Source organism: Tiliqua scincoides, chromosome 5 (assembly GCF_035046505.1).
Source record: "Tiliqua scincoides isolate rTilSci1 chromosome 5, rTilSci1.hap2, whole genome shotgun sequence".
Taxonomy (NCBI): Eukaryota; Metazoa; Chordata; class Lepidosauria; order Squamata; family Scincidae; genus Tiliqua; species Tiliqua scincoides.
Window position 1 is genome coordinate 7,277,833 of NC_089825.1, and position 27,519 is coordinate 7,305,351.

Below are 27,519 nucleotides of genomic sequence, written 5' to 3' on the forward strand. Positions count from 1 at the left end.
TCTTCCTAACACAGCAACTCTTGAGTAGAAGCAAAGCTAGGGGGACAAGATGACCTGACACCAGACCAGGATTTCTTGTGGCTGCAGGCTCTGAGGCAGGTCTCATATAAACAGCAGCCCAGAAAAATAGCCACCAGGAAGAACCTGGCAGCAGTTGATGTACATTCTCTGACATCTCCACAGTGATATGAAAACCCAGCTTGGCTTGACTGGAGCTGAGTTTAGAGTCACCGCCCCCCACAACTCAACTCAAAACAGAGTCATAACAGGAGAACTTTCCGAGTCGCCCCTGCACAACTAAAGGACACAAGTTGAGTCACCTCCCCTTTAAAAAGCCCGCCGCAGAAAAAATGGGGCTGCTGCCAGGAAATGTGTGTGTGTCAGAGTTCTCTTAACCACTCCCCTGCTGTCATCACCCATCTGTAAACAAGGGGGAGGGGTGGGAGAGACTGCGAGAGAGCCGGGGCACAACCAGCAAGAGGGAGGACGGTCATGCGCAGCAGTTGGGAGGCTGACCAGAATGACCCAATCTTGGCAGCTCTATTCAGAAGTAGTCCCACTGCAATGGGACTGCAATAATGCTTCCCCCTCCCCCAAGTAACAACAGAGCCATGAGGAGGAAAGCATGACCAATGTGAACTGCCTCCCAGCTTCCCTGCCTCCTCCCCTTTCCTGGGCTTCCGCAACCAATTGTAAGATTCCTTGCTCCTTGGCTCCTTCCAATGGGAGATGGGCAAAAGAGTTTTCTCCCACCTCCCCCCTCCTGCTCGGATGCATTAACCCTTCCCTGCTTCATAGCTGGAACCTCCCTGCTACTAACCTGCTCTGAATGCTGGCCCCACAAGGTTTTTAACACTGCGAAAACAGCAAGCAAGCACACCCAAACACAGGCAGACTCTATTGTGCACACCTGCAGACAAGTACTGAGTCAGGGGAGCCCTGACTCAAGGGTTTTTTTTAGTTTTCCATGCACGACTCACGAGTCAACGACTAAGTGAAAAACGTGCATTTTCACAACTCACGTTCCCAACCCTGCATCTCCAATTACAAGGAGGCAGCAGGTAGCTCAGGACAGGTCTGGGAAATACCTTTGAGAGTCTCTTCCAGTCAGAGGAGACAATACTGGGCCAAGGGACCAATATAAGTGTAAGATGGCTATATATGTTTATTTGTTTACAAACTATTGCTGAATACACAGGAGTACAAGGTATCTTACAATTTATAGTTTGAGATTTCATGCAGAAACTTAGAACAAAATACTTTAAAATTTACACGATAATCTTAAAGATTAATCCCACAATATAGGCCCATAAAAAATAATGTATCTATTCTTTTACATTCACATTGTGAAAGAATAAAACAATTGTGACTGCTATATTTACATCGTTACAAGACTTATTTTACTACTACTGCTCACTTTGACAGAAAAGATGACAACAGCATTGAACTGAAACAAAGCAATACAATATGCATAGCTATGATTTTAATTACATGATATTTAGTCAGGATTCTGAAGCGGTACGCTACCTGTTGGGTCAAATAAGGCTTGGACATCAATGTCATCTGGTAAGCCAACCATTTTGAGTTCATCCCACAATCTGACTACTTGATCATCAGGAGTAGTTTGAGTGCTTGAACAAGTATAAGATGTTATACTCTGATGAGACCTCTCTCTGTATGAGACACAACATATGGTTAACATAATTAGAATTCACATATTAGTTATATTATCTTGTAACATTAAAATGTCAAGCATCTGACACAAGACTATTAAAAACTTAGGACATAATGGCACCAGATTAATTTGCTTCTTTACTGTATATTATTGATTCAGTCTGCTTCCTGCCCATTTCTTTTGTTTTGTAATTCCAGTAACACTATTTTCATGAAACTCCATTATATAAAATATATTTACTTGGTATCAGATCAACTCCTAATGCAGAGGTTCCCAAATTGCTTGCCTTTGCAACCCACTGCATCATCTGTGATGGATCCAGTGCCCCCTGAGCCCATCCCTAAAATTGCAGATGAGCCAATAGTTGCGAGTAGGTTGCATGTGTGTCCCCGCATCATCTTCCACTTTGCACCATCGTTCCCAAACTGTATGTCATGGTACACTGCAGTTCCCAAACTGTATGTCATGCCAGTGCAGTGCAACACAATGTTTGGGAACCATACCCCATGTAGAAAATGACACAGGGACATGCACATGCACATGACTGAGATCATGGGCCATTTTAGACTGTAGCGTCATCAGGCCCACGTCCCATCAGAAACCGAGTCGTGACCCACTTGTGATAATGATAACTGTGGGCAAAAGGACTTATAAGTAAGCATGATTCACATCTGCAGAGCCTTAAAGTCTATGACAGCTGATGTAGTATAGCATCTAAAAACCCAATCCAATGGTTGGGCTGCACTTCCAGACTCTGTGTTCCAGTAGTGCAGCCTGACTTATAGCATTGCAAAAAGCACACTGCCAGACTACTGCCATAAATGGTGAGTGGTGCCAGCAGCATAGCATCAGTCTTCTTTGAGCCTCTGGGGCAGATATGTCAGTGGTAGGGACAGACCATGGGTAGAGAAGAGAGGATTGAGGCATTCTTTGGGAGAAACCAGGGGTGAGGAGGAAGCAAGAGTGGGTGGACCCAGGCACAATAGCACACACTGGATCTTATCCCCTCTTTAAAACCTCTCCTGCTAAAATGCTGCACTTCAAAATCTACCACCACAACACTACCTGCTGGTCCCACATATTCACTACATCTCTTCTGAATGCCTGAAAAGGGGGTTATATATAGCTATGCATACAATCAGCGTACAGTTTTAATAGCACATAAAATATTTAAATTAGTACAAATAATTACTAGTAGAGGAAAACAAACCTGAGCTGTGGACTATAGCATGAAAAAAATTAAAATCAATATTTTAATACACGTCATTTAGCAATGTGCTCCAATTATGTTTCAGATTGTGAAACATAAAATTTCATTCATTAACATCAAATTATAACTGCAAGGGAAACTTGAGCTACCTAAAAATAATATAAATGTTTTTGTCTCACTGATGACAACCTGATAATTTGTACAGAAGCAACAAGCTTTCATGCTTAAGGAAGACTAAGCTGAAATTTATATGAACAAAGGTCAGGTTTTAAAAAACCATACAAATGAAAAATATCTACAGAACTGTCATCAAGAGATATATTTCATCACCCAGGTTCTCCTTAAAATGGTCCACCTTAAGTTCCTTTAAAAGCCTGCTTCTCTTTGTTATTGTTTCATTTCCTACATTACTGCTTCATTCTACTGGCAGAACTCCAGGGTTAGCCACCAATAAGAAAACTCCAACACAACAATCCTTTAGTACCTAAACTTGGATGCCAGCCAACATGGCACTTGGGTATGATTACATCACCACTCTCAGGGGACAGAGCTGGTTAGTTGTTCCAAGCTAAATTAATTTTGCACTTTCCCATAGGCTACAAAAACCTCTACTAATCAGCCAGCACAACAGAGCCCAAAGAGTAGCAAAGCAGATTCTTATGAAGCTGTTTGCTCAGGGTAATCATGAAATAAACTGAACATCCCAAAAATATTTTAGAATTCTGCTATACTACACACTGATAGACAAAAGAAAAACCTAAATGAACTTTACAACAGAAGCACTTAAATTTTAATTTCCAGAAACTTCAGCAATTCTTTTTAATGTTGATTGCATGTGCAATTCTTTCACAGATGGTCATTCATAGATGGGGAAAAGAGGAGAGGAGACTGCTTGGGTGCCTCTTTCTCCGAGAGTACATGCAGGGGTGTCCAAACCCTGGCCCTGGGCCCACTTGTGGCCCTCGAGGACTCCCAATCCAGCCCTTAGGGAGTCCCCAGTCCCCAATGAGCCTCTAGTCCTCTGGAGACTTGCTGGACTCTGCACTGACCTGATACAACTGCTCTCAGCATGACGGCCATCTGTTCAACCTCTTGCATAAGCTGTGGGACAAGGGCTTCCTCCAGTGCTTGCTGGTTCACGTCTGTGATGCTGCAGCAGCAACAAAGGAAAGGCTAGCCTTGCTTTGTGCAAGGCCTTTTATAGGCCTTATATGAACTCATTCATATAAGTTCCATCTAATATTCATATAAATTTATTCAAACTTGAAATGTAAATTAATCCTTTTTTTTACTGGCCCCCGACACAGTGTCAGAGAGATGATGTGGCCCTCCTGCAAAAACGTTTGGACACCCCTGGTATAAGGGAAAGCATTCTCCAACGTGATTGAGAATGGCACTATGGAAACACCAAGCCACCCTCCAAAATTATGCCATGGGGTGAGACAAGTTTGTGTGCACATGCACACAAGTACATATGCACAAGCACTTGGAGGGGAGACTTAGAATCAAGCTTAGACTAAGCCCCCTCCAGACTCTGGTGCAAGCACTGCCACTCCTCCTTCATGTTTTCCATCTATATAAGGAAGGGATATGAGAGCAGAGTTTGGAACTTGTCCATGATCATTACAATAACTTCATAGCAGGGCAGGGACTTGAACTTAGATTCCCACCAAATGCTCAAACCACTGGTTCTGTGGCCCTATTTTCTCTAGTTGCCCTTATATAAATAAAATTTCCATTTGTTCTATGTTTAGGGATTTTTTCTGTTGACAAAGGCACTCTCATAATAAGCAAGTCACAATTATGGTTGTTCAATTTTAACTCTTACCTCGATATTTTTCATTAAAAAAAACAGGAACATGGGCTGCCTCTGTGTAACTTTAGTAACAAGCCAACAAACTGTAACACAAACCATTAACATATTTGTGTTTTAAGTATAGAAAGTCTTACTTCTTTTGTCCCCTTGATTTATGCAGAACTGAGATCTGCCTTGGAGTACTCTCAGAAATGTTATTGATATCACCAGTTTCACTCTTATTTAAAGGCTGGCTGTTCCACGAAGTGATAAATCCTGGTGTCAGACTGAATTGTTTTAGTTCTCCTTGTCCCAGTGAGCTTCGTTCTCCACAGTAACAAAAGACGCAGAGTTGTTCACTGCTAGAGATTTGGAAAGAAAAATAATTTCAAAAGCTGTCTGAAGACAGAAACAAAGTATGATCAAATGGAAATCTTATTATCCAAGAGAATACTGAATACAACTAATGCCCTATTAAATTCAATCTTGGTCTTTTCTATCAATCAAGGTCTTTTCCAGTGGCTGTTTGCAAGTGTTCTTCTGCATCTTTTTAGATTGTGAGCCCTTTTGGGAAAGAGAGCTGTTTAGTTATTTGACGTTGTCTGCTTTGTGAACTTTTTGTTGAAGGCAGTATATAAATATTACTGCTATAATTTCTTTTCATATAACTCTCCCCTAAACATGAGAAATATCAACTTATACCAGTGTTTATCAAGCTTTCTGAACTTGACCACTTCTCAAACTTACTCTATCATGTGACACATTCATCCTTCCAACCAACATCTAAAGACACTTTGACACGCAAGGAAGAACAGAGGTCCCCGGAAACTGAAACTCTCCTGCCTAGGGTAAGCCACTGCACATGCGTTCCCTTGCCCAGGGTGGGCTTCTGATGCCCTACTGGGTATACCTAGATCTGGTACAACTCAGAGTGGACCCAGAAAGGCTGGAGATTGGTGGCACTGCTGCCACGATACCACTCCCTTCCCAGGTTCAATCCACCTTCCCGGATGTTACATAGTTTTTTTGCACTCATACGAGGTGTGTCCAGAAAGTAATGAGAATGAAGTTCCTACGCTCGAGAAGGGCTCTGTGAAGGTAGAAGCTGGTCAAGGTCATTTGGGGTGGGGTGCCAGGTATACCTTAGAACACTGATCAGTTGCATTCTAGCCCTGTCAGAGTTGAGACATTCTTTTTTGTGACACCCTGTTCAAGTTCCTCGTATTAAGAAAAATGCAAGCCAGTTTGGAACAGAGGTATGCGATAAAATTTTGTGTGAAATTGCGCAAAAGTGCATCAGAAACTTTGGAAATGATGAGGAAAGCTTATGGAGAAGCTGCACTATCATCTGCATAAGTTATTGGTCACTTGAGACAAAGTTTTTTGTGTGCGTCCTGAGATCAGCCCAACTTGGATCCTTCATCATGACAACGCACCGAGTCACAGTGCTTTGGCTGTCAGAGAAGTTTTTGGCTGAAAAACACATCACAGTGCTTCCCCATCCACCCTATAGCCCCAACCTGGCTCCTTGCGACTTTTTCATATTCCCAAAGATGAAGAATGGTTTGAAAGGACACCGTTTTGGTAGTGTGGATAATATCCAAAGAGCCACTACACAGGCTCAGAACACCATCCCACTTGAAGACTTCCAGGGATGCTATGAAAAATGGAAAAATAGCTGGGAGCGTTGTGTACACTCACAAGGTGCATACTTTGAAGGAGACAATGTTCAATAGTAAAATTTTTCAATACATTTTCAAAATATTGTTCTCATTACTTTCTGGACACACCTCGTACATGTGTGCAAGGGAAAACATAATGCCAATGTTCTCAAGGCACACTGCTTGCTTTCAAGGAGAGATATTTTGCTTCTGTTTTAATACAGGCAATGTCGAAAATCCACAGAAGAACCAATGCCTATTTGCATAAGTTTATCCCATAGCATAATTCAAACATACTACTGACTCCCTATTCTCATGTGGCACCATAAGGAAGGAATGGGAACCCCAACTGCTTGCTACACATGCATGCTCGTGCATATGCACACACTTCAGTTAGCAGACAATTGTGGAAAATCAGAATTTCTAATGTTGTTTTACTGATAAAGGTGTCACTAGCAACAAAGTTCGATGTACGTAAGGAAAGTGTAGACCATTTCAGCCTGAATAAGGCCTAAAGTTATACAGTTACTATATTTAAAGACAACATTAAAGACTATATTTAAAGACAACAAAAACCTCTGAGATTGTTCTATCTCTACAGATTCTATAGATGATTCTACAGAGTAGATAAAGAGAAGCTCTTTTCCCTCTCACATAATACCAGAACCAGGGGACAGCCACGAAAGTTGAGTGTTGGGACAGACAGAAGAAAATATTTCTTTACCCAGCATGTAATTAGTTTGTGGAACTCCTTGCCACGGGATGTAGTGATAGCATCTTGTTTGGATGCCTTTAAGAGGGGATTGGACAAATTTCTGAAGGAAAAGTTCATTACGGGTTACAAGTCATAGTAGGTATGTGCAAGCTCTTGGTTTTAGAGGCAGGCTACCTCCGATTGCCAGATGAAGGGGAGGGCACCGGGACGCAGACTGTGCCTGCCTGTCTTGTTGGCTCCCTGGGGCATTTGGTGGGCCACTGTGAGATACAGGAAGTTGGACTAGATGGGCCTTTGACCTGATCCAGCAGGGCTCTTCTTATGCTCTTATGACACAAAGGGCACAATCCTAACCAGGTCTACTCAGAAGTAAGCCCTATTTTGTTCAATGGGGCTTATACTCAGGAAAGTGTGGTTAAGACTGCAGCCAAAGAAGCACAACCAGGAGCATAGTTATGGCAGGTTTTCAAATGACTGATGGGCTGTATAACTACATTCACATTTAGGACATTTTTGCAGTTCTCAGTGCAACACACTCCTTCAGAGAGGTACACGCAAGTGGATAAGTAGCAAATGTAATTATTAAAAAAAATCAAAATAATTCTCTGTGTTTATGCCTCTGCAATAAAACAGACTTATGTCTGCAACACAAAAGGGAAAATGAAGGCTAGAGTACTTAAAAACAGAAGTTGTAATACTTACTACAGAGCAAATCCCATTTCCACTATGGGACTACTCTGGAGTAAGCATCTGAGAAATATAACCTAGAAGCAACAGATATTGTAAAATGCTTGCTATAGAAAAATGTTAGCTTAAATTAACAGAAAGGATTGACTTTTGGTTTTATTTAATTCAAACACAAATGTCCAAATGTATTAAAATTTCCAGAGCGAATATCTTACAATAAGGCTGTCTTCTTGTACAGTTTTTTTCAAAGCTACACCACTTAGAAAACTTACCATGCAACTCCTGTAATGCTTGCACACTAAACTATCATTCTCCATAAAGCAGCCGCCAACACAGGCTAATGCTTCAAAACAGGAAGAATAATTATGCACGCCTGTGCTCCCAGCATTCTCTGTACCACTTGTTCATGTTCCAGCCCTTCCCCCACCACTGACTCAGCATCTGTCTCACTTTCTAACCTGGTTTTGGCTTCAACACCAACAGAGGCTACAGAGTTTGCAGACTCCTCAGACACTGAACGCTGAAGAATTGGTGTTAGCTTCTTGCCACCATCCTCTTCAGTTTGGCCATCCTCTTCTGCAGACTGTTCTTTGACTTCTGTTGACAAGAAGAATAAGGTGATTAAGAAGTTCCACTTTTAAGTGAAGAGAATCTGTCTTGGCAATATTCCACTCTACATAATTAAATTTTTAAAACCCCAAAACTCACCAGAAGCCTAAGCATATCCTGCTCTCAATATTTATTGAGTTCTAGGATTTATTCAGTTCTAGGATTATGACTGTGTTATTAAGTATACGTTTAATCTCCCTTCAGTGTAGTGGCAGCTTTTAAAGCCATGGCACATTGGTGTGCCCCGAGTGGTTCAAAGGTGTGCCACAGGAATTTGGGAAATGGTCATTTATTAGTAGGGTCAATGGGGGATGAGAGCTCCCCACCAGCAACATGGTGTGCCCTGTCAACTGTCATAAACCTGAAGGTGTGCCTTGACAATTTTAGTGCCTTGTCAGTGTGCCATGAGATGAAAAAGATTGAAAATCACTGTTTTAAAGTGTTGCCATGTGGCTAGTACAGCAAGGAGTACAGAACAGAGTGTTCACCAGTTCATGAAATTTGGTATGTAGACTCTAGAAGACAGTTTTCTTCTGTGTTGGACCTAGGGCCAGCTTGATACCGTCATACATCCCCTTGATGTTGCCCATGTCAGCTGCTATCTGTATCTGGGAACAGAGTTGGAGCCAGTAGTTATTAGCACATCTCCTGCTGGACTGTCCAGTCCAGCAGGAGTCACTGTCCAGTCCAGCAGGAGTCCAGTCTGCTGGACTTTGCTACGAGCAGCTCGGAAGACCTGCAGGTTGCACTCACTCGGACAGGCTCTGTATGCTGCTAGAGCTCTCCTCTTTTCTTCAATGACTGGTGTCAACTCCTCAGAGTGGGCTTCAAACCAGTCTGCCGTTTTTTTGGTCTTCCTGTCGAATATGGACAAGGCAGTGTTGTAAACGGCATTTTTGAAATGTTCCCATCTGTTGGATGCCTCTGCATCGGCCGGGCCTGGAAGAGATTCCTTAGCGCTTGTGCAAATTCCTCCACTTTTCCATGGTCCTGGGTCTTGCTGGTGTCAATGCAAGGTCTTCTTTCCTTTTTCGTGTGATACAGTTGCTTAGTTAGCAGTTTCACTCTGCTGCACACCAGGGAGTGGTCAGTGTCACAGGCAGCACCCTGATAACTGCGTGTGATCTTGATGCTGGGAAGGCTGGAGCATCTGGTGAGAATTGGGTCGAGCTGGTGCCAGTGCTTTGATCTTGGGTGTCTCCAAGAGACTCTATGTTGGGGCTTCGTGTTGAAGAAGGTGTTGCTGACGCAGAGACTGTGATGACAGCAAAGTTCTAGCAGGCGTTGGCCATTTTCATTCATCTTCCCAGTGCCGAACTGGCCTAAGCAAGTGGGCCATGAACTGTGATCAGCACCAACTCTAGCATTGAAATCACCGAGGATGAACAATGGCTCTTTTTCAGGGATTTCCTTGATAGTGGTGGCCAGGTCATCATAGAATTTGTCTTCAGCTTCTGCTTAAGATGACAGAGTCGGTGCATATGCACTGATAAGAGTGACAAGTCCTGCTGATGAGTGGAGCTGCAGGGACAAAATTCTTTCACTTCCTGCAGAAGGTGGGATGATGGATTTCAGCAGGGTATTTCTGACTGCAAAGCCAACAACATGTTCCCTGGTCTTGTTTGGTGGTTTTCCCTGCCAGAAAAATGAGAAATTTCTCTCCTTAACAGATCCTGAATCCGGCAGCCTCATCTCTTGAAGGGTGACGATGTCCATCTGCAGTCTGCTCAGCTCCATGTCGATGCCAGCTGTTTTGCAGGCGTTGTCTATTTCCTGCGGTCGTCAGAGAAGCCAGGTGTCATTGTCCTTACGTTCCAGGTGCCCAGCTTTAGAGCAGGAGTTTTCTGTTTTCTGTTGCCTGGCGCAGAGTTGTCGATTCACTTGTCGGTTTTCACCCTAAACCCCATGCACCCTAAACCCCACGGACCCTAAACCTAATGGACCATAGCAAGGCAGCACCTTACTGGCTGGGGACTGCCCAGCTTAAGGCGGGCGGTAGCTGCCCAATGAGATACAATGATCTCTACCACTGTCGGAAGCAGCCCCTGGCGTCACGCTCTATGCCAATGGAGCGAAGATTTATAACCGGTAAACTGCTGCTTCCCGTGTTGTGCCAACACCGTATGGCGAAGTTGGAGTGTCCTCTTCAGTGCACGAGGCCTAGGTAAAGTGGGTATGGAGGATAGACTGTTACCCATGCAGCAAATCCCCCCTATCCAGGTCGCTGAAATGGTCCAATGGAAAGCCAGAAGCCAATACGGTTGGTTCCAGTGGCATCACAGGAGTTGCCAGAGCGTGACTGTGTTCAGCCATGAACTGCCTCAGGGACTCCGGCTCTGGGTTTTGCCTCGAGGTTGACTCCTGAAGCCTTTTCCACAACTGGATATAGCCACAAGGGAGTGGAGGTTTGTGGTCAGAGTTTCCTTATCTTAGATGAGCTGCCTTCCCAGGCTGACGAGCCTCATCTACCTGGTGGCTGTTTAGTCACCTCTTATGACAAGTACAGCCAAACCCACAACAGCTGGGGTTGTGGAGGGAGAGGATTGCAGAATTATGGTGGACAGAGAAGAGATTGTGGGACATGGAGGAGGGAGGAGAGAGAAAACTGCCCCTCTGAAGTCTGCCACAGGTGAGGTCATCCAGGACCGGGCACAGCAGATGGGACGCTGGGTGCAGCACTACTTTGAGCTATATTCCCAAGAAAATGCAGTAACCGAGGAAGCACTGAACAACATCAAGTGCCTGCCTGTGTTGGAGGAACTTGACAGTGAACCAACCCTAGCAGAACTTCACGTGGCCCTGGACTCCCTTGCCTCTGGCAAGGCACCTGGGAAAGACAGCATCCCTGCTTAAGTTCTAAAATGCTGCAAAGAGATCATTGCCACTGAGCTGCATGAAATCCTCTGCCTCTGCTGGAGAGAAGGTGGAGCACCACAGGACATGAGGGATGCAAACATCATCACACTGTACAAGAACAAAGGTGACAGGGGTGACTGCAGTAACTACCATGGCATCTCTCTCCTTAGCGTTGTAGGAAAGCTGTTTGCCCAAGTTGCACTGAAGAGGCTCCAGGTACTTGCAGGGAGCGTCTACCCAGAATCACAGTGCGAATTCTGAGCCAACAGGTGCACCACTGGTATGGTATTCTCCCTTAGACAGCTACTGGAGAAATGCAGAGAACAACAACAGCCACTCTTTATAGCCTTCATAGATCTCATGAAGGCTTTCGACCTGGTCAGCAGGGACGGTCTCTTCAAGATTCTCCCCAAGATCAGATGTCCACCCAGGCTCCTCAACATCATCAGGTCTTTCCACAAGAACATGAAGGGCACTGTAGTCTTTGATGGCTCCACATCAGACCCCTCTGACATCCGAAGCAGAGTGAAGCAGGGCTGTGTTCTCGCGCCAACCTTGTTTGGGATTTTCTTCGCTGTCCTGCTGAAGTAGTCCTTTGGAACTGCAACAGAAGGCATCTATCTCCGGACCAGATCAGACAGAAAGCTGTTCAGCCACTCCAGACTGAGAGCAAAGTCCAAAGTCCAGCTGAAATGTCTGCGTGACTTCATCTTTGTCAACGATGCAGCTGTCACCGCCAACTCTACCAAAGATCTCCAGCAGCTCATGAACTGTTTTAGCAAGGCCTGCCAAGACTTTGGACTGACAATCAGCCTGAAGAAAACACAGGTCATGGTTCAGGATGTGGACTCACCTCCCTGCATTGCAATCTCTGCGCACGAACTGGAGGTTGTCCACGACTTTGTGTACCTTGGCTCAACGATCTCCGACACTCTTTCTCTGGATACCAAGCTAAACAAATGCACTGGTAAAGCAGCTACCGCATTTTCCAGACTCACAAAGAGAGTCTGGTCCAACAAGAAGCTGACAGAACATACAAAGATCCAGGTCTACAGAGCTTGCGTCTTGAGTACACTACCGTACTGCAACGAGTCATGGACTCTTTGCTCACAACAGGAGAAGAAGATGAACGCTTTCCACATGCGCTGCCTCCGACACCTCCTCGGTATCACCTGGCAGGACAAAGTTCCAAACAACACAGTCCTGGAACGAGCTGGAATCCCCAGCGTGTATGCACTGCTGAAAAAGAGATGCCTGCATTGGCTTGGTCATGTCGTGAGAATGTGCAATGGTCAGATCCCAAAGGATCTCCTCTATGGAGAACTTGTGCAGGGAAAGCACCCTATGGGTAGACCACAGCTGCGCTACAAGGATATCTGCAAGAGGGATCTGAAAGCCTTAGGAATGAACCTCAACAGATGGGAAACCTTGGCCTCTGAGCGGCCCGCTTGGAGGCAGGCTGTGCAGCATGGCCTTTCCCAGTTTGAAGAGACACTTTGCCAACAGACTGAGGCAAAGAGGCAAAGAAGGAAGGCCCATAGCCAGGGAGACAGACCAGGGACACACTATACTTGCTCCCAGTGTGGAAAGGATTGTCACTCCTGAATCGGCCTTTTCAGCCACACTAGATGCTGTGCCAGAACCACCATTCAGAGCATGATACCATAGTCTTTCAAGACTGAAGGTTTCCAACAACAGAAGACAACCTAGCTAGTGCTGCAAAATAATGTATGCAGGAACTGAAATCTCAATATTGCACAATAAAATTCCATTCAGATCTAAGATTTCTAAAAGAAATCCTCAAGACCTTGTAAATTAATGTTGACCCCAGTGCCTGAAAAGTTAATACTGCATAGCAATTTTTGTTTCATCCTTCTTTTGCCAATAATCCCAGTTTGCTGCTGATATAAATTGCAACCCTATAAATTGCAACCCTATGGTTTTCAAACAATCTGGGAGAGTTTGAGCCGCTCTAAGTTCTTGCGGGGGCAGGGGGGAGGCAGCAATGAGATCTCCAGGATTGTGTCACTCAGGGGGCTGCAGGGGCTTGGCTGGACATACCAGAGCTTCCTGCAGCCTCCCAGGGGTGCGGGGAGCCCTGCACGACCTTCTGCAGGGCTCCCCGCAGCTTCAGAAGTGCAAGTGGAGTGATTGTACTCCACTTTAGAGAAGGCAGGGCGCAATCGATCCACTTTTGCTTTCAAAAGTGGAGCAAACTTTATCAAACCTAGAGAAAAGAAATCCACAAACTCTTCAACAGCTTCGCGGTCACATACGATACCAGTCTATTACAATACAGCTCAGTGCCTGCTTCTTAAACTAAGGGTGCAATCCTAACCCACTTTCCAGCACCAACATAAAGGCAATGCAGCTCCAAGGTAAGGGAACAAACATTCCTTTACTTTGAGGAGGCCTCCGTGAGTGCCACCCAACTGCAGGATGCAGCACACATTCCATTGGCACAGCTATGCCAGTGCTGGAAAGTAGGATTTGGGCCTAAAAGTAGGATTTGGGCCTAAAAGTATGAAAGTTAACTTGCTTAGCCTGATCACAATAAAGTGTATTGTATATAAAGCCAAAATTAGGAAAAATAGACTGTCTAAAAATTACAAGCGTGGGGATAATTATAATATAATTACAGGTAGCACCTTGGAATCAGCAGGGGATCTGTTCTCTGAGCCCCCACGGATACCAAAAATCACAGATAAATAAATTCATGATATCTGGCGCCTTTCGCCTCCTATCTTCTCCGGAACGTTTTCTGAAGCACACAGAAGCAGCACGCAACTGCCCGCTGCGGGCTTCAAAATTGGTTGTTTTGAAAAAAATGTGACTTCCGATTTTTCAAAGAAAACCTGAAGTGATGTTTTTATGCCATACAAGGCATTCTCAGGCCCTTCAGGGGCTTCCCCAGGCCTCCTAATGCCTTATAAGGCATTAAAAACATCACTTCCGATTTATCTGTGAAACCAGAAGTCACATGTTTTGAGCCCAGCAGAAGCCAGGGATGGGCACTTCTGGCCTCTGCTGAGCTCAGACTACCCTTTGCAAAGGGAGTGCAGTTTCCCTCTCTTCTGGAGGGGGTGAACCCCCCAGAATGTGGGGACAGGAATTTGCCCTTATTTGCGATTTCAGCTATCCATGGAAGGTTCCAAAACAGAACCCCCACGGGTAAGGGGGCATGACTGTATAGCGATAGGTCTGCCCTGCTGGTTAAGAACTACAAAAGAGAGCTTGGAGGTGTAGTGCATAACTCAGTGAAAACACTAACCCAACGTGTGGCAGCAATGAAAGCTGCAAGTTTCATGGTACAGATCATTTAGAAAGAGTTCAAGAACAAGATGGATAACACAGATATGCTTCCCTTTGCAATGTACTGGCTTATGCCAGGATCACATATCTAATGACCACGCATGGTCATGTGGTCGTCGGGAGCGCACACCCCCACCCTCCAAATGCGAGGGGAGCTCCACTCCCCTCGCCTCCGGAGGGTCGTCTGAGCCTCCCAGAGGCAGCGCATCTCCAAACGCTGCCTCTGCAAGGCTCAGACTGAGGGAAATTGCGTCTCTCACGTGATTTCCTGTTTCCTCCATGAAACTGGAAGTTGCACAAGACGCAACTTCCCAAGGTCTGAGCCTTGCAGAGGCAGCGCTCAGACATGCACTGCATCTGGAAGGCTCAGATGACCCTCCGGAGGCGAGGGGAGGGGAGCAGAGTATCCCCTTCCCTGCGGAGGGTCCACATTGTGTCAAGCACTGCTTGACAACGGGATCGTAGTCCCAATACCCATAATTAAGTGGCGCATGACTGTATTTTAATACTGCTATACATATGTGGCCACATTCAGTATACAGTGGGCCCTTGGTATTTGTGGAGGATCTGTTCAAGGATCCCTATGGATACCGAAATGCTAGAATCTACAGATGCCGGAGGAGCAGCATGGCACCACAATTGCTCACCTTGGGGCTGTGCTGGGCCTGTAGCAAACTCTACAGGCCTCCGCACCACCTTAAAACCCATCTCCAACATGACCGTAAGCCACTTCTGGTTCGCGGACACAACTTTCAGTCGTGTCCAAGACATGTTCTGCAGCCTCAGAACAGGCTTGCCCCAGCCTCAGAACACCTCCAGGATGTCCTGGAGGCCTTCTGAGGCATGGGTTCAGCATCCACGGAAACTGGCAGAAGATTTAGGATAGACAAAAGGAGGCACCTTCTTCATACAACAGCAGCTCAGACATCAGAGCCGATACAGAAATTAACTACCTCAATAAACATTTGATCTAAGGGGTTTATACAGGACCACAACAAAATCTGGATAGCTATGTTTCTACGCGAATACAAAATAGCATACTCATCAACAAGATAGTGAAGCAAGGAGCTGCCAATGAATAGGAAGCAGTGTAATGTATATGCCTTTACCAGTTTCCACAGTGTTTTCTGTTTCTCCTGCCTCCAACCCATCCATGCTGTCTTCATCCTCCACTGCAGGTTTTCCTCTACTCCGAGGCCTATGAAACAAAAAAACTGCTCAGAATGTGAAAACAATTATTTTGTATAAAATCTAATCAGGAAACTTGTTCTATTAAGTGTTAAATACCAGATTAGCTGGAATTTTGAAGCATTAAAAGATAGCTCTACATTTTTTACTACTAATTGCCTGAATATGATACAAAGGGAAAAACTGAGATATGCCCTTCCATCTGTTCATATTACTCAATTTTTCTGCTATTACAAATAAATGGTTCACATTTTAAGAAAAAAAGAAAAAAACCATATAGGCTTCATTCAAAGAGCTGCTTTAGCCGTGCTGTAAAGATCTGGCTTCCAGTTAGGTCACCTTATTTTTGTTTGAACAGCATTCCCTTCATATTAAACTGTTTTCATGAAATTCCCCTTTGTTTCAAAAGCTGTATGTGCATGTATGTAGCGCAAAGCTATTACTTAAACACAAGCCTAAAGCCCCCTTGAAAGCATGCAATTGGTTGTGCAGTCCTTGGGATCCTGATCACAGTATAGAAATTTTAAAAAATAAATACACCTGTACCTAATCTGATCGTGAAGACAGCCCTTACTGCAAAAATCCAGATAATTATTACACTAATTTCAAAGGTTCTTAGTTCACCCAAAAATCATTCTAAATGCCTAGCATGAGAAAAATGTTGTGTGGCATAAGATAGGACATGGATGGCCAACCAGCAACACACCACGTGCCACTTTTTGTGTAGAGAATCTTGAACATGCCATTCCATCTTAACATCACTTTTAACAATTACTACAACAGTTACATTGAGCCTCCAAGTTCAAGGGCAGTATATCTCAGAGTACCAGAAGGTAAGAAACATGTGAGTGCTGTTGCCTATTTGTGGCTTTCCAAAGACATCTGGCTAACTGCTGATGAGGCCAGAAAGGTGGCCAGCATAGACCTTTAGTCTAGCCCACCAGGTCTTGTTCCAGCCCAGTGTTCATTGCGCTTTTGAAAAGCATAGCCAAGTCACCCTCTGCCTACCCACTATCTCATCCTCAAAGATTATTTTAGCTGGGATTTCTTTGTGGATTATCTTAGTCAGGATCTCTTTGCAGATGATTTTCCTGAAGGTGGTATCTCTGCCCAGCTGGGGCACCTGCGTTTTGCTGATCTCATTGGCCATCTCTGTGCTGCCCCAATCAGACCCCTACAGCCCACCCCTCACCTCTTCAGCACTCCACCAATACCAGCCTTCTTTGGTAAGCAAGTGACCTGCCAGTTAGCAGAATGCAACTCACTAGCATACTCTGTACTGGCTATCTGGCGTTTGGGCCTCTGTACTGTACTGACATTTGGGCCTCTTCAGCCTAGAAAAGAGGCGCCTGAGGGGGGGACATGATTGGGACATACAAAATTATGCAGGGGATGGACAGAGTGGATAGGGAGATGCTCTTTACACTCTCACATAACACCAGAACCAGGGGACATCCACTAAAATTGAGTGTTGGGAGAGTTAGAACAGACAAAAGAAACTATTTATTTATTCACCGTGTGGTTGGTCTGTGGAACTCCTTGCCACAGGATGTGGTGATGGCGACTGGCCTGGACGCCTTTAAAAGGGGATTGGACAAGTTTCTGGAGGAAAAATCCATTACGGGGTACAAGCCATGATGTGTATGCACAGCCTCCTGATTTTTGAAATGGGCTATGTCAGAATGCCAGATGCAAGGGAGGGCACCAGGATGAGGTCTCTTGTTATCTGGTGTGCTCCCTGGGGCATTTGGTGGGCCGCTGTGAGATACAGGAAGCTGGACTAGATGAGCCTATGGCCTGATGCAGGGGGCTGTTCTTATCTCTCCTGTCTATCATTCTTTTCCTGACTTTCTTCCTATTTTCCAACCTATTCCGCATATCAAGCAGAATAGATGTGGCTGTCCTGAGTGTCCTCACTGCAGTGTTAGAAACTTGGGGGTATACTATGAAAGGAGTAGCAAAAGAAATCAAGCAAACCATGAACTGCTGTAGTGCTTTATTATTTAAATGTTTTTTTCTTCAAAAATACTTGGTGACTTTGCGCATGCTACTTAGAAAGTGTGCGGGTGCCACTAATGACACACATGCTGCAAGTTGGCCACCCCTGAAATAGAACAACTAACAATTAACATTTTTGTTGTTGTTCAGTCGTTAAGTCATGTCCAACTCTTCATGACCCCATAGACCACAGCACACCAGGCCCCCTCATCTACCACTAACTTCCAGAGTTTGTCCAAATTCATGTTCATTGCCTCGTGACACCATCCAACCATCTCATCCTCTACTGTCCCCTTCTCCTTTTGCCTTCAATTTTTCCCAGCGTCCGGGTCTTTTCCAGAGTCCTTCCTTCTCATGAGATGACAGCATGTATAATGTATATTTACACATGTATAAATTATAACTAACATCAGTGGTACTCGTTGGCAACCTTCAGTCTCGAAAGACTATGGTATAAACCTACAGCACCCGGTATTCCCAAGCGGTCTCCTATCCAAGTACTAACCAGGCCTGACCCTGCTTAGCTTCCGAGATCAGGCGAGATCGGGCATGTGCAGGGTAACAGTTGCTGTACTAACATCAGTGGTTCTCACACATTTAGCACCAGGACCCACTTTTTAGAATGAGAATCTTCAGGACCCTCCGGAAGTGATGTGATGACTGGAAGTGACATCAAGCAGGAAAATTTGTAACAATCCTAGGCTGCAATCCTACCCACATTTACCCAGGAGTAAATTTCATTGAATATCATTATTAAAATATACATAGTAGCTTGTTAAAAGTACAGGTCTGTAACATTTCCCCAAATGCAGTCACATAACATGGGATCATCAAGTCTAACATATTAAAAATGCAATATTGAAATGAATGGGACCCACCTGAAATTAGCTTGTGACCCACCTAGTGGGTCCCAACCCACAGTTTGAGAAACACTGACTACCTTTATAAAGCATCAATAAAGTGTTTATTCAAGATATGTTTCAGAAGTTCATCTAACATCACATAAGATGTAGCACTTCAAGTTTAAGTTGCAATCCTTAAACAACTCTCATACTAACCATTGGGCAACATGAGAAGTAGATCATGCCTCCATGAGGGTTTTGTTACGAGAAAATCCCCCCCCCCAATTTTATTGTATTTCTGGTTAGGCTACTTTGATATCAAGAAATATTTTACACACCTTCATATATGGATGGCAGCAAGCAAAATGAACTATTCTCCCAGAAACACTGGCCTATAGGCCTCATTTTCACTTTGGTCAAGCTCAGACTCTTGGTTGTTCTTTGCATTCCCTCCCCTCCCCTCCCCTCCCCAATCACACATCCTGGAAGGAAAATGATAATCTTACTTAGTATCTCTGGCTGAATGAAACTTGGTAATCTTGTAAGACATTTTCTCATTGTATGTACAGTTTGTGTTTGTTTTCTTGAATGCAATTCCAGTAACTTTTTGTGCCACAACAATGGATTATAATCCCTGTATTTTGCATTAATTTAGGTAGATCTCATTTTACATCATTTGGCACCAGAGTACTAAACTGTATTTTAGCTGACACTGCTAGCCCTTTTTACCTGCATCCTGTTTAGTTAAGAGGAATTCCCTTCATTCATACCCAAGTTACCCATTGACACAGTAAAAGCAAACAACCCAAGTTCCACAATTATCCTCAAACATTTTTGCTTACACGTAAGCAACTTTTCAATATCCTTAAACACTAATGGGGTTTGACTAGCAAATGGTCACTCTCCTGAGTGTCCAAACATGCTGCTCACAAACCAGACACCCAGACAGGTAGTTATACTTTGTGCTTTGAACTCTTCCATTTCTCTCTCACAAACATCCCATTTTCTCTTCTCTTCCCATCTTTTAGCTAGCAGCTAGGCTTAGCAAAGCAGGGATCCCTGAAAATCTTCCCTACTACCCCCTTTCTTTTTCTGATTTCTTCAGATGCACCAAAGACACTCACATGACATTGTAATCATCACTATAGGACACTGGTTAGGGCAAGGAGCAGGCAGGGAGGAGGCAGCAGCACAATCCCCAGAATTGCCAGGATTCCCAGCGGCACAATCCCCAGGATCGCGCCACTTGGGAGGGCTGCAGGGGCTTGGGTGCACTTACCTCAGCCTCCTGCAGCCTCCTAGGGGTGTGGGGAGCCTGCATGACATTCTGCAGGGCTCCCCAGGTCACAGAAAGTGAAAGCGGAGCAATCGCACCCCACTCCACTAAACCGGAAGTGGGGCGCAATTGCTCCACTTTCTCTTCTAACAGGACTGCAGGAACTGGGATGCACTCACCAGTCCCTGCAGCAGCCGACCTGGGGTGCGGGGAGCCCTGTGCAAGTGCCTGCAAGGCTCCCCAGGTCAGGGAAAGTGAAAGCAAAGCAATCAACACACCACTTCCAGTTTAGCGGAGCGGGTTGCAAACACTCCACTTTCACTTTCCCTGACCTAGGGGGCCCTGCAGGCACTCGCGCAGGGCTCCACGCACCCCAGGACCGCTGCTGCAGGGACTGGTGAGTGCACCCCAGTCCCTGCAGCCCCCTGAGCTGCCTTCCTGCTGCCTCCCCACCCCCCCAAGAATTACTGTGGGTTTCAAACTCCCTGAGAGTTTGAAAACCGCAGGTTTAGGGCATTACAATAGTTCTTTATTAAGTCTTTTGGATATCTATTTTTGTGCCCTTTTTAAGAAAGCTGTAATCATTTATTGGAATATTTCTCTCAGTCTCTTCTTTAAGTAAAAGGAATTTCTGTAGACCACTGGTTTGCACCCAGTCTTAAGGTCCCAGTGTTCCAATAGAGCAGTGTACTAATTTCCCTAAACAAAAACCAGCTCTTTCAGTAACAGTTTTCCCACCCAACCTTTCCCACATCTTATACTGAAAATCTTGAAATGGATAAAGAGGGATGGCCTTAATATGCAGAGTATGGATAAGTGAAAATACAGTATTCTCCCTGACCCTGCAACATACAATTTAATTCTTACAACAACCTGAGAAAGTAGGTTAGGCTGAGAGATGGTGACTGGCTTAAGGTCTCCCAGTGAATCTCAGTTTAAGCAGATGTTTGAACATGTGCATCCAATCAACCCAAGGAAATAGCACAGTTGTGAAACTGACAGAGTCAAGTAATATACATAATGCAATTTTTTTTCATATGCAAACCTCCAGTTCTACATTATACATTTATGATCACTTTTTCTTCCCTAAATGTCAATACTATGTTGCATTATTCCTGAAATAAAATTTTGGATCCTATTTTGGTTCTAAGATTATTTCACATGAAGGAAAGACAAGAGAAAATATGTAAAGCATTAAAATACTGGGTAGAGATTATTTCATGCTCAACCCACCTGAACAAAGTTATTGGAAATATAGTGTGCCCTAAGAAGAAAGTCACATATGAATGAAAAGCTATATTGTTATGCCTGTATAGAAAGAGCTAAAATTTCCTTAAAAAGCTAAAATATCTATAATTTCCAAAAAAAAGAGTAGAGGTGAGGTTACACACGACATCTACTCATAGTAACTCCAGCTCCGAGGCACAAAAATAAAATCAGAGGTTAGATAGTACAACCAAAGATTAATATGTTAAAATCAGATCTAAATTTTGATTGCTCAAAAATTTTCATATATTAAATGTTTTTCTACAGTAGGCAGTATGATTTAATTAAAATATTTTCCTTCTTTTTATTTCACAGGTTATAACTTACATATTTACATCCTATAGTGAATACATTAATACACTGAAAATTTTATACACACACACACCCCCTCTACATTTTAAATGTGACACTGCTGATTTCTCAACTGTGTCCCCTTCCCCCAATACATTTTCAGCAATGCATTTAACATTAGCAAAATCACAGGTTTGAACTAATTGAATATAATTACTCCTTTTCAATAGAGAACATACCCCACATCTGCTGTTTTCATGTAATTTTCCTCTTTGGCGTTCATTACAAAAAACCTTCCAAACTACTGCACAGATTTAAAATAGCTCCATGAAAGGGAAAAAAGTTACAAAATAAAAGTCATAATTAAGTTTATTTCAGTATATGAAATAATCTAAACAAAATCTTCTATAGTCTTTTTATTAATGGTCTTATTAGTTTTAATCTAATTATTAGTTTTAAGAAATAAAACTAATACTAATACTAAAAAGTATTATTAGTTTTAAGAAATGCTGAACATCCAATGCACCAGTGTCTATTACAGAGACAGAGTCCTAATGCATAGGTTGAAGTGAATGTCGTACAAATGTCATTATCTTTTTCTGCCAGACCTTGACATCTGCAGGCCTCCTGTTCAGGGGCTACCGTCAGTGATTTTGTTGGTTCTTTGTTGCATTGTTGGGATATTCCAATCCTTTCAATACTATAAGACAAGTTCTTTGGCCACCAACAGGACATAGACAATTCAGCATTGTTGCCCTCAGAAAAGTCGCATACTACAGGCAAGTTGTTTAATATTGCATTTTATGTCAGCACATTTTGAGACTTTGAGTACCAGATTAATGCAAATATTTATCTCATCTCAGAGAGGGTAAACCACTACCACACATTTATACAGCATATGGGTTAGAATGGCTGAAGGCAAGGCACCAACAGTTAGGCAATGGTGCAGTTTTTTGGAGGAAGGCAAAGTGGGGCCCAAATAAGCCCGGACCCTGACTCAAATTAGGGCCAGTGAAGCTAAGAAAGAGTTGGGACTCAAAATGAATCGAGTCCTGACTCTTTAGTGCAGCAGTTTTCAAACGCTTGGGGAGAGTTTGAGCCGCTCTAAGTTCTTACGAGGGTGGGGGGAGGCAGCGGCGTGATCCCCAGGATTGCACCGCTCAGGGAGGGCTGCAGAGGCTTGATTAGACTTACCCGAGCCTCCTGCAGCCTCCCGGGGGTGCGAGAAGTCCTGTGCAACGTTCTGCAGGGCTTCCCGCAGCTTCAGAAGTGAAAGTGGAGCGACTGCGCTCCACTTCCACTTTAGTGGAGGCAGGGCGTGATTGCTTCACTTTTGCTTTCAAAGCTGCAGGGAGCCCTGCAGAATGTCGCGCAAGGCTGCCCGCACCCCCTGGAGGCTGCAGGAGGCTCAGGTAAGTGGATCCAAGCCCCTGCAGCCCCCTGAGCAGCACAATCCTGAGGATCGCACCACTGCCTCCTCACTGCCTCCTGGCTGCCCCTGTCCCTTAAGGGGGCAGAGGCCAGGGCCCACAGGCTGGGGCGTCGCAACGCCCCAGTCTGAAAGCCCTGCTTTAGCGTATGTTCTGGCTTACTTTTTCATGGCTTCCACATCATGCCAAAGACCATGTTCGGCTTTCCAGAAGAAGGCATTCTGAAGGATGGCAGCAGATGAGGTGGTAGGGTAGGTTCCAGAAGGCAGGGACTGGGGAGTTGAGGCGAGACGGAAGGTCTAAGGGGCTTTTTGGTTATGAATTTTTGCTCAGGGAAGCCCTTGTCTTGTGATTCAACTAGTTTCTCAGAATGACTCATGGCCTGACTCAAAATTTCTTGTGAGTCAAGTCTGACAGTTGTACATTACAACTCACAAGTAGAGTCCAGGGGATTCAGTGACTTCGGACTCGAATCACAATTCAGGCTCTGTGCCTTGAGCACATCCCTGAATATTCTTATTACTTTAACTATATTTTTGGGCTTAATTTTTTTTAAAACCACTTTTACCTAGCCCATCAGAGATCATAGATTTCTCTCTCTGGAAGGAGATAAGTCTCCTCCACTGAACATTTCAAGAAGTGACTTGTGACAACCCTTCTCTGTCAGAAAGAACTCTACTGGTCCTGCTCCCAAAACATGATTAGGAATATCTTCATTTTCCTTAAATTACCTCTGAACCATTGTATTTAAACCACACAGCACCTGCACATAGCTCATACAGTACAACTGAAGTTTAAATATATCTAACATCTAGTTATACCTAGAGCTCTTTGGAACTTTAAAACTTGGTGTGCAAACTTTGTTAGTGAAGTCATGAAAAATTAACTTGGTAACTTGTCCAGTTAAAATTGTAAAGAGATCTGACCCTTCCACTTAAGTGTGTAGGGAAGGCACTGTGGGTAAGGAAGCTTCATATGTCATTCTGACTGAATAGGCGACTAAACAGCCACCAGGTAGATGGGACTCGTCAGCCTGGGAAGGCAGCTCATCTGAGAGAAGGAAAACTCTGATCCCAAACCTCCACTGCCTTGTGGCTACATCCAGTTATGGAAAAGGCTTCAGGAGTCAACCTCGAGGCAAAATCCGGAGCCGGAGTCCCTGAGGCAGTTCATGGCTGAACACAGTCACGTTCTGGCAACTCCTGCGATGCCGCTGGAACCAACCGTATTGGCCTCTGCCTTTCCATTGGACCATTTCAGCGACGTGGAGAGGGGGGATTTGCTGCATGGGTAACAGCCTATCCTCCATACCTACTTTACCCAGGCTTCGCGCACTGGAGAGGACACTGTTCCAGAACCACCATTCAAAGCGTGACACCATAGTCTTCCGAGACTGAAGGATGCCAACATGTCATTCTGAGAGCCTGTAGCACTCTATCATAGCATATGCCTACAAATTTGGTATGAGCATATGAAATGAAGCAGCAAGTGACATTTTTCAGAAGAGGCAATAAAAAAGTAATTAATGAACAACAAGCCAACTGTCACACAAAATCATCGAACTGTAGAGCTGGAAGGTCATCTGTCCAAACCATTTATGAACCATTGATTCCAAATGATCTGAAAAACTGCCCAACAGACAACTCTGACACATAGGGCATTTGTAAAAACACGATTACAACAAAATGTCTCAGTAGAATAAAGAAAATTGTTTTATTTTTACTGCTACAGGAGCAGTCACAGCAGCTCACAGCAATGATAATTAAAAAGTCATTAAAATCTGAACCAAACACGATTATTACAATACAGGAGGGGGGCAGTATCTGCTGATCCCGTATCTGCGAATTATCTGCAGATAATAACACTTATCTGCGGATCAGTTCCGCGCCCCCCCTCGTGCTCACCCCTTCCAAAAGCGAGGGGAGATCCACTCCCCTCCTCTCCAGAGGGTCCTCTGAGCCCAGCAGAGACCACAGATCTCAGGTCATTCATTTACTCAGGTTATTTTTCAGGTCATTCATTGCAGGTTAGTCTTTTCTTTACTCTATTACATATTTATCCCTCAATATTCATGTATGTAAATTGCATGAGGGTTCATTAGCAAAACACCGGTACCTACTAATGTGCCACTGACCATCAATCCAAAGTTTCATGTGGGTTAGAGCATGCTTATATTTTAACATGCATACTGAGAGATGGAGTAATTTCACAAAAAAGCACCGTTCTCATGAAATCAACAAAAGTTAAAAAAAATTATTTGGAGTGACAAAAATTAAGAGTAAATCAGGATTTGTGCAAGCTTATTTTAAGCTTAGTTAACCCCAATTCATTGGAAAATTGGGAGGAAGACTCTCTTTTATATGTACCTCCTAAAAACAAGGGGAGGAGCGTCCACGGCTTAAAATTAAGTTTGGGGCTTCCACTTGGAGAATTATACACTGACATATAATTGAAAGTATTCTGTCAAAATTGTGAAGGCTACACTGGTATCATTTTTGCAACTTCCTCATTGTAAAATTTCACACCAAGGCAGTAATTGGCAGGGACAAAATTATATAGCAATTAGGGCATGACAGCAAAAGCAAACAAGTACTGAAAATGGGTTCGACACTTCTGGTAACAAGCAGGTAATTATCACAGCAGCTTGAAAGGGGCATAATCAACCAAACTGACATCAACCCACCCACATAATAAACGTGAAATCCCTTTACGTCCAAATGTAGCTTTTACACGCAGCTGGTAAATGTGGCTAGTCTAGCATCCATGTCTGTGTCTCCTCTGCAGCTGAGGTTTCTTTCAGACCAGTTCAGAGAACTACTTTCTTGAAGTGGGGTTTCATTTAATGTAAAATTATTCACAAAAATATATGTTCTAACACTCCTACTTTACAGTATTTTAAAATATACTTTCATAATAATTTCTACCTTTTTTACTGATCTCATAAATACACTTATTTTAAAGTCTAATAGTATTTTAATAGCAATCCTTTTAAAATAATCTTCTTAACAAGAAATATTTGGCTCTCTCTCCATCCTTTGTTGGTATGCTAATGTACTATATAACATAACATCTCTGCAAGTTTTCAAAAAAGATACAGTGTGTCACAGTGTGTAGTTGTTTCACAACTGCCAATGGATTTACAAACCCCTTTTGGGGTAAGATAACATTTTACAACAGTGTTGTAGAAATGTTCAAGAGTCATAATTCCCATATCCCCCCAAAATGCTTAGAAGCTTACAACTGTAAAAATAAAGACAGAATATGTATAAAATACTGTTTTACATCAAAATACCAAAACCTGAGTTTTATACAGACAAGATATAAAACAAACCTCAAGTACAACATCTACAAATACACTTAAGTCCTCAAACAGCACCTAACAATAACAAAAACAGAATCAATAACTATAATTTTGTCTTCCATAAGACACTAAAACATGCTGTCTGATATATAAAAACTTCAAAAATGTTCTGAACATAGGCAGCAGTAGCTTACCAACTGCTGCTGTAATGGTTAAGAAGTGACCATCTATACAGCTGTATGTGTATTTGCAAAAAGAGGTTTTCACTGAAAGGGAATCATAATCAAATGGCTGTAGAACTTTTTAGTACTGTCTACTCCAGATACTGGACTTGAGACTTGTGTGTTGTATTAAGTGAATATAAAACTCAATTTTAATATTTTGACATAAAACAGAATGTTTACACATACAAGTATAACTGGGCGATTTTTTCAGTGGTGTCTTAAATATTAGAGACAAGTACAAGTGAGCATTTCTAATCCAAAAAACCAAAATATTCCAAAATCTGAAACTTTTTGAGCTGGCACACAACAGACATTTCATCCAGTAACTTCAGTTTATTCTTTTGCCACAGCTACCCTCCCTTTCTCGGATTTAGGGAAATGGCAGAGGAGGCCACAAAGGTTCAGACCAATCTCCTGGTATCCACAATGTAGTTTTCAGGGCCAACACACTCCCACCCCTCAGAGCTGACATGCAGGCGCAGCTTGTGGCTCCCCTCTCCCCACAGCTTGCACGACCTCCCTACCTTTTGTGAGTGCAACAATAGAGTTGTTGCTGTCAATGATGTAGAGGAGGGGTTCCCAAACTTATCTGGGTCATGACACCCCTGTATCTCTTCTTCCCACCATCTTGTATCTCATGAAATCCTGCGAGATCCAAGATGGTAGCACCCAGGAGAACAGATAGGAGGCGGCACTGGGGATATCCTGCAGTGCCCCTGTGTGTGTGCCATGACAATGCACACTTTGGGAACCACTGGCATGGAGGATGCCTTCATAGAGAATCTACACCTTGGATACGAGACTGATTTTGCTCCCAATATACGGAGATCCCAAATTCATAGCATGAACAGGCTGGGGAAGAATAAGCAAAGAAAGGGGGGCCTGCTAGGCAACCCTGAGGTCTAAGCCAGTGGTCTCCAAACTGGACATGGATGTGCACTGAAAACAGCCTCCCTGGCGCAACTGGAGCTTACCATTCTGCCAGGTAGCCTGCCATTGTCACCTCCGATCTCCCTCAATGTTTGCTACACCCAGCTGTGTTTGCCAGGAAATCTGGGTGCAGAACCTGCTGGGGCAGCAGAACACAGAAGAGGCTGGGCAGTACAAACATTGGGGGAGATCAGAGATGACAATGGCAGGCTCTTCCATAGAATGGTATGCTCTGTTCATGCAGGGGAGCGGT

At 43.8% G+C, this 27,519-nt stretch overlaps 1 protein-coding gene and 1 pseudogene across 9 annotated transcripts in view; both read right to left on the bottom strand.

Annotated features, from left to right (window-relative positions):
- Nucleotides 1-27,519, bottom strand: part of KMT2C (lysine methyltransferase 2C) — a 205,749-nt gene that overhangs the window by 145,800 nt on the left and 32,430 nt on the right. For all 9 annotated transcript variants that reach the window (XM_066627556.1, XM_066627555.1, XM_066627557.1 and 6 more), the window contains exons 2-5: nucleotides 15,630-15,718; nucleotides 8,202-8,340; nucleotides 4,836-5,042; nucleotides 1,528-1,673 (exon numbers count right to left, since the gene is read on the bottom strand). In XM_066627556.1, the coding sequence (XP_066483653.1) occupies nucleotides 1,528-1,673; nucleotides 4,836-5,042; nucleotides 8,202-8,340; nucleotides 15,630-15,718 (581 nt within the window). The remainder of the gene's footprint in view (nucleotides 1-1,527; nucleotides 1,674-4,835; nucleotides 5,043-8,201; nucleotides 8,341-15,629; nucleotides 15,719-27,519) is intronic.
- LOC136655135 (5S ribosomal RNA) lies at nucleotides 18,163-18,282 on the bottom strand (annotated as a pseudogene).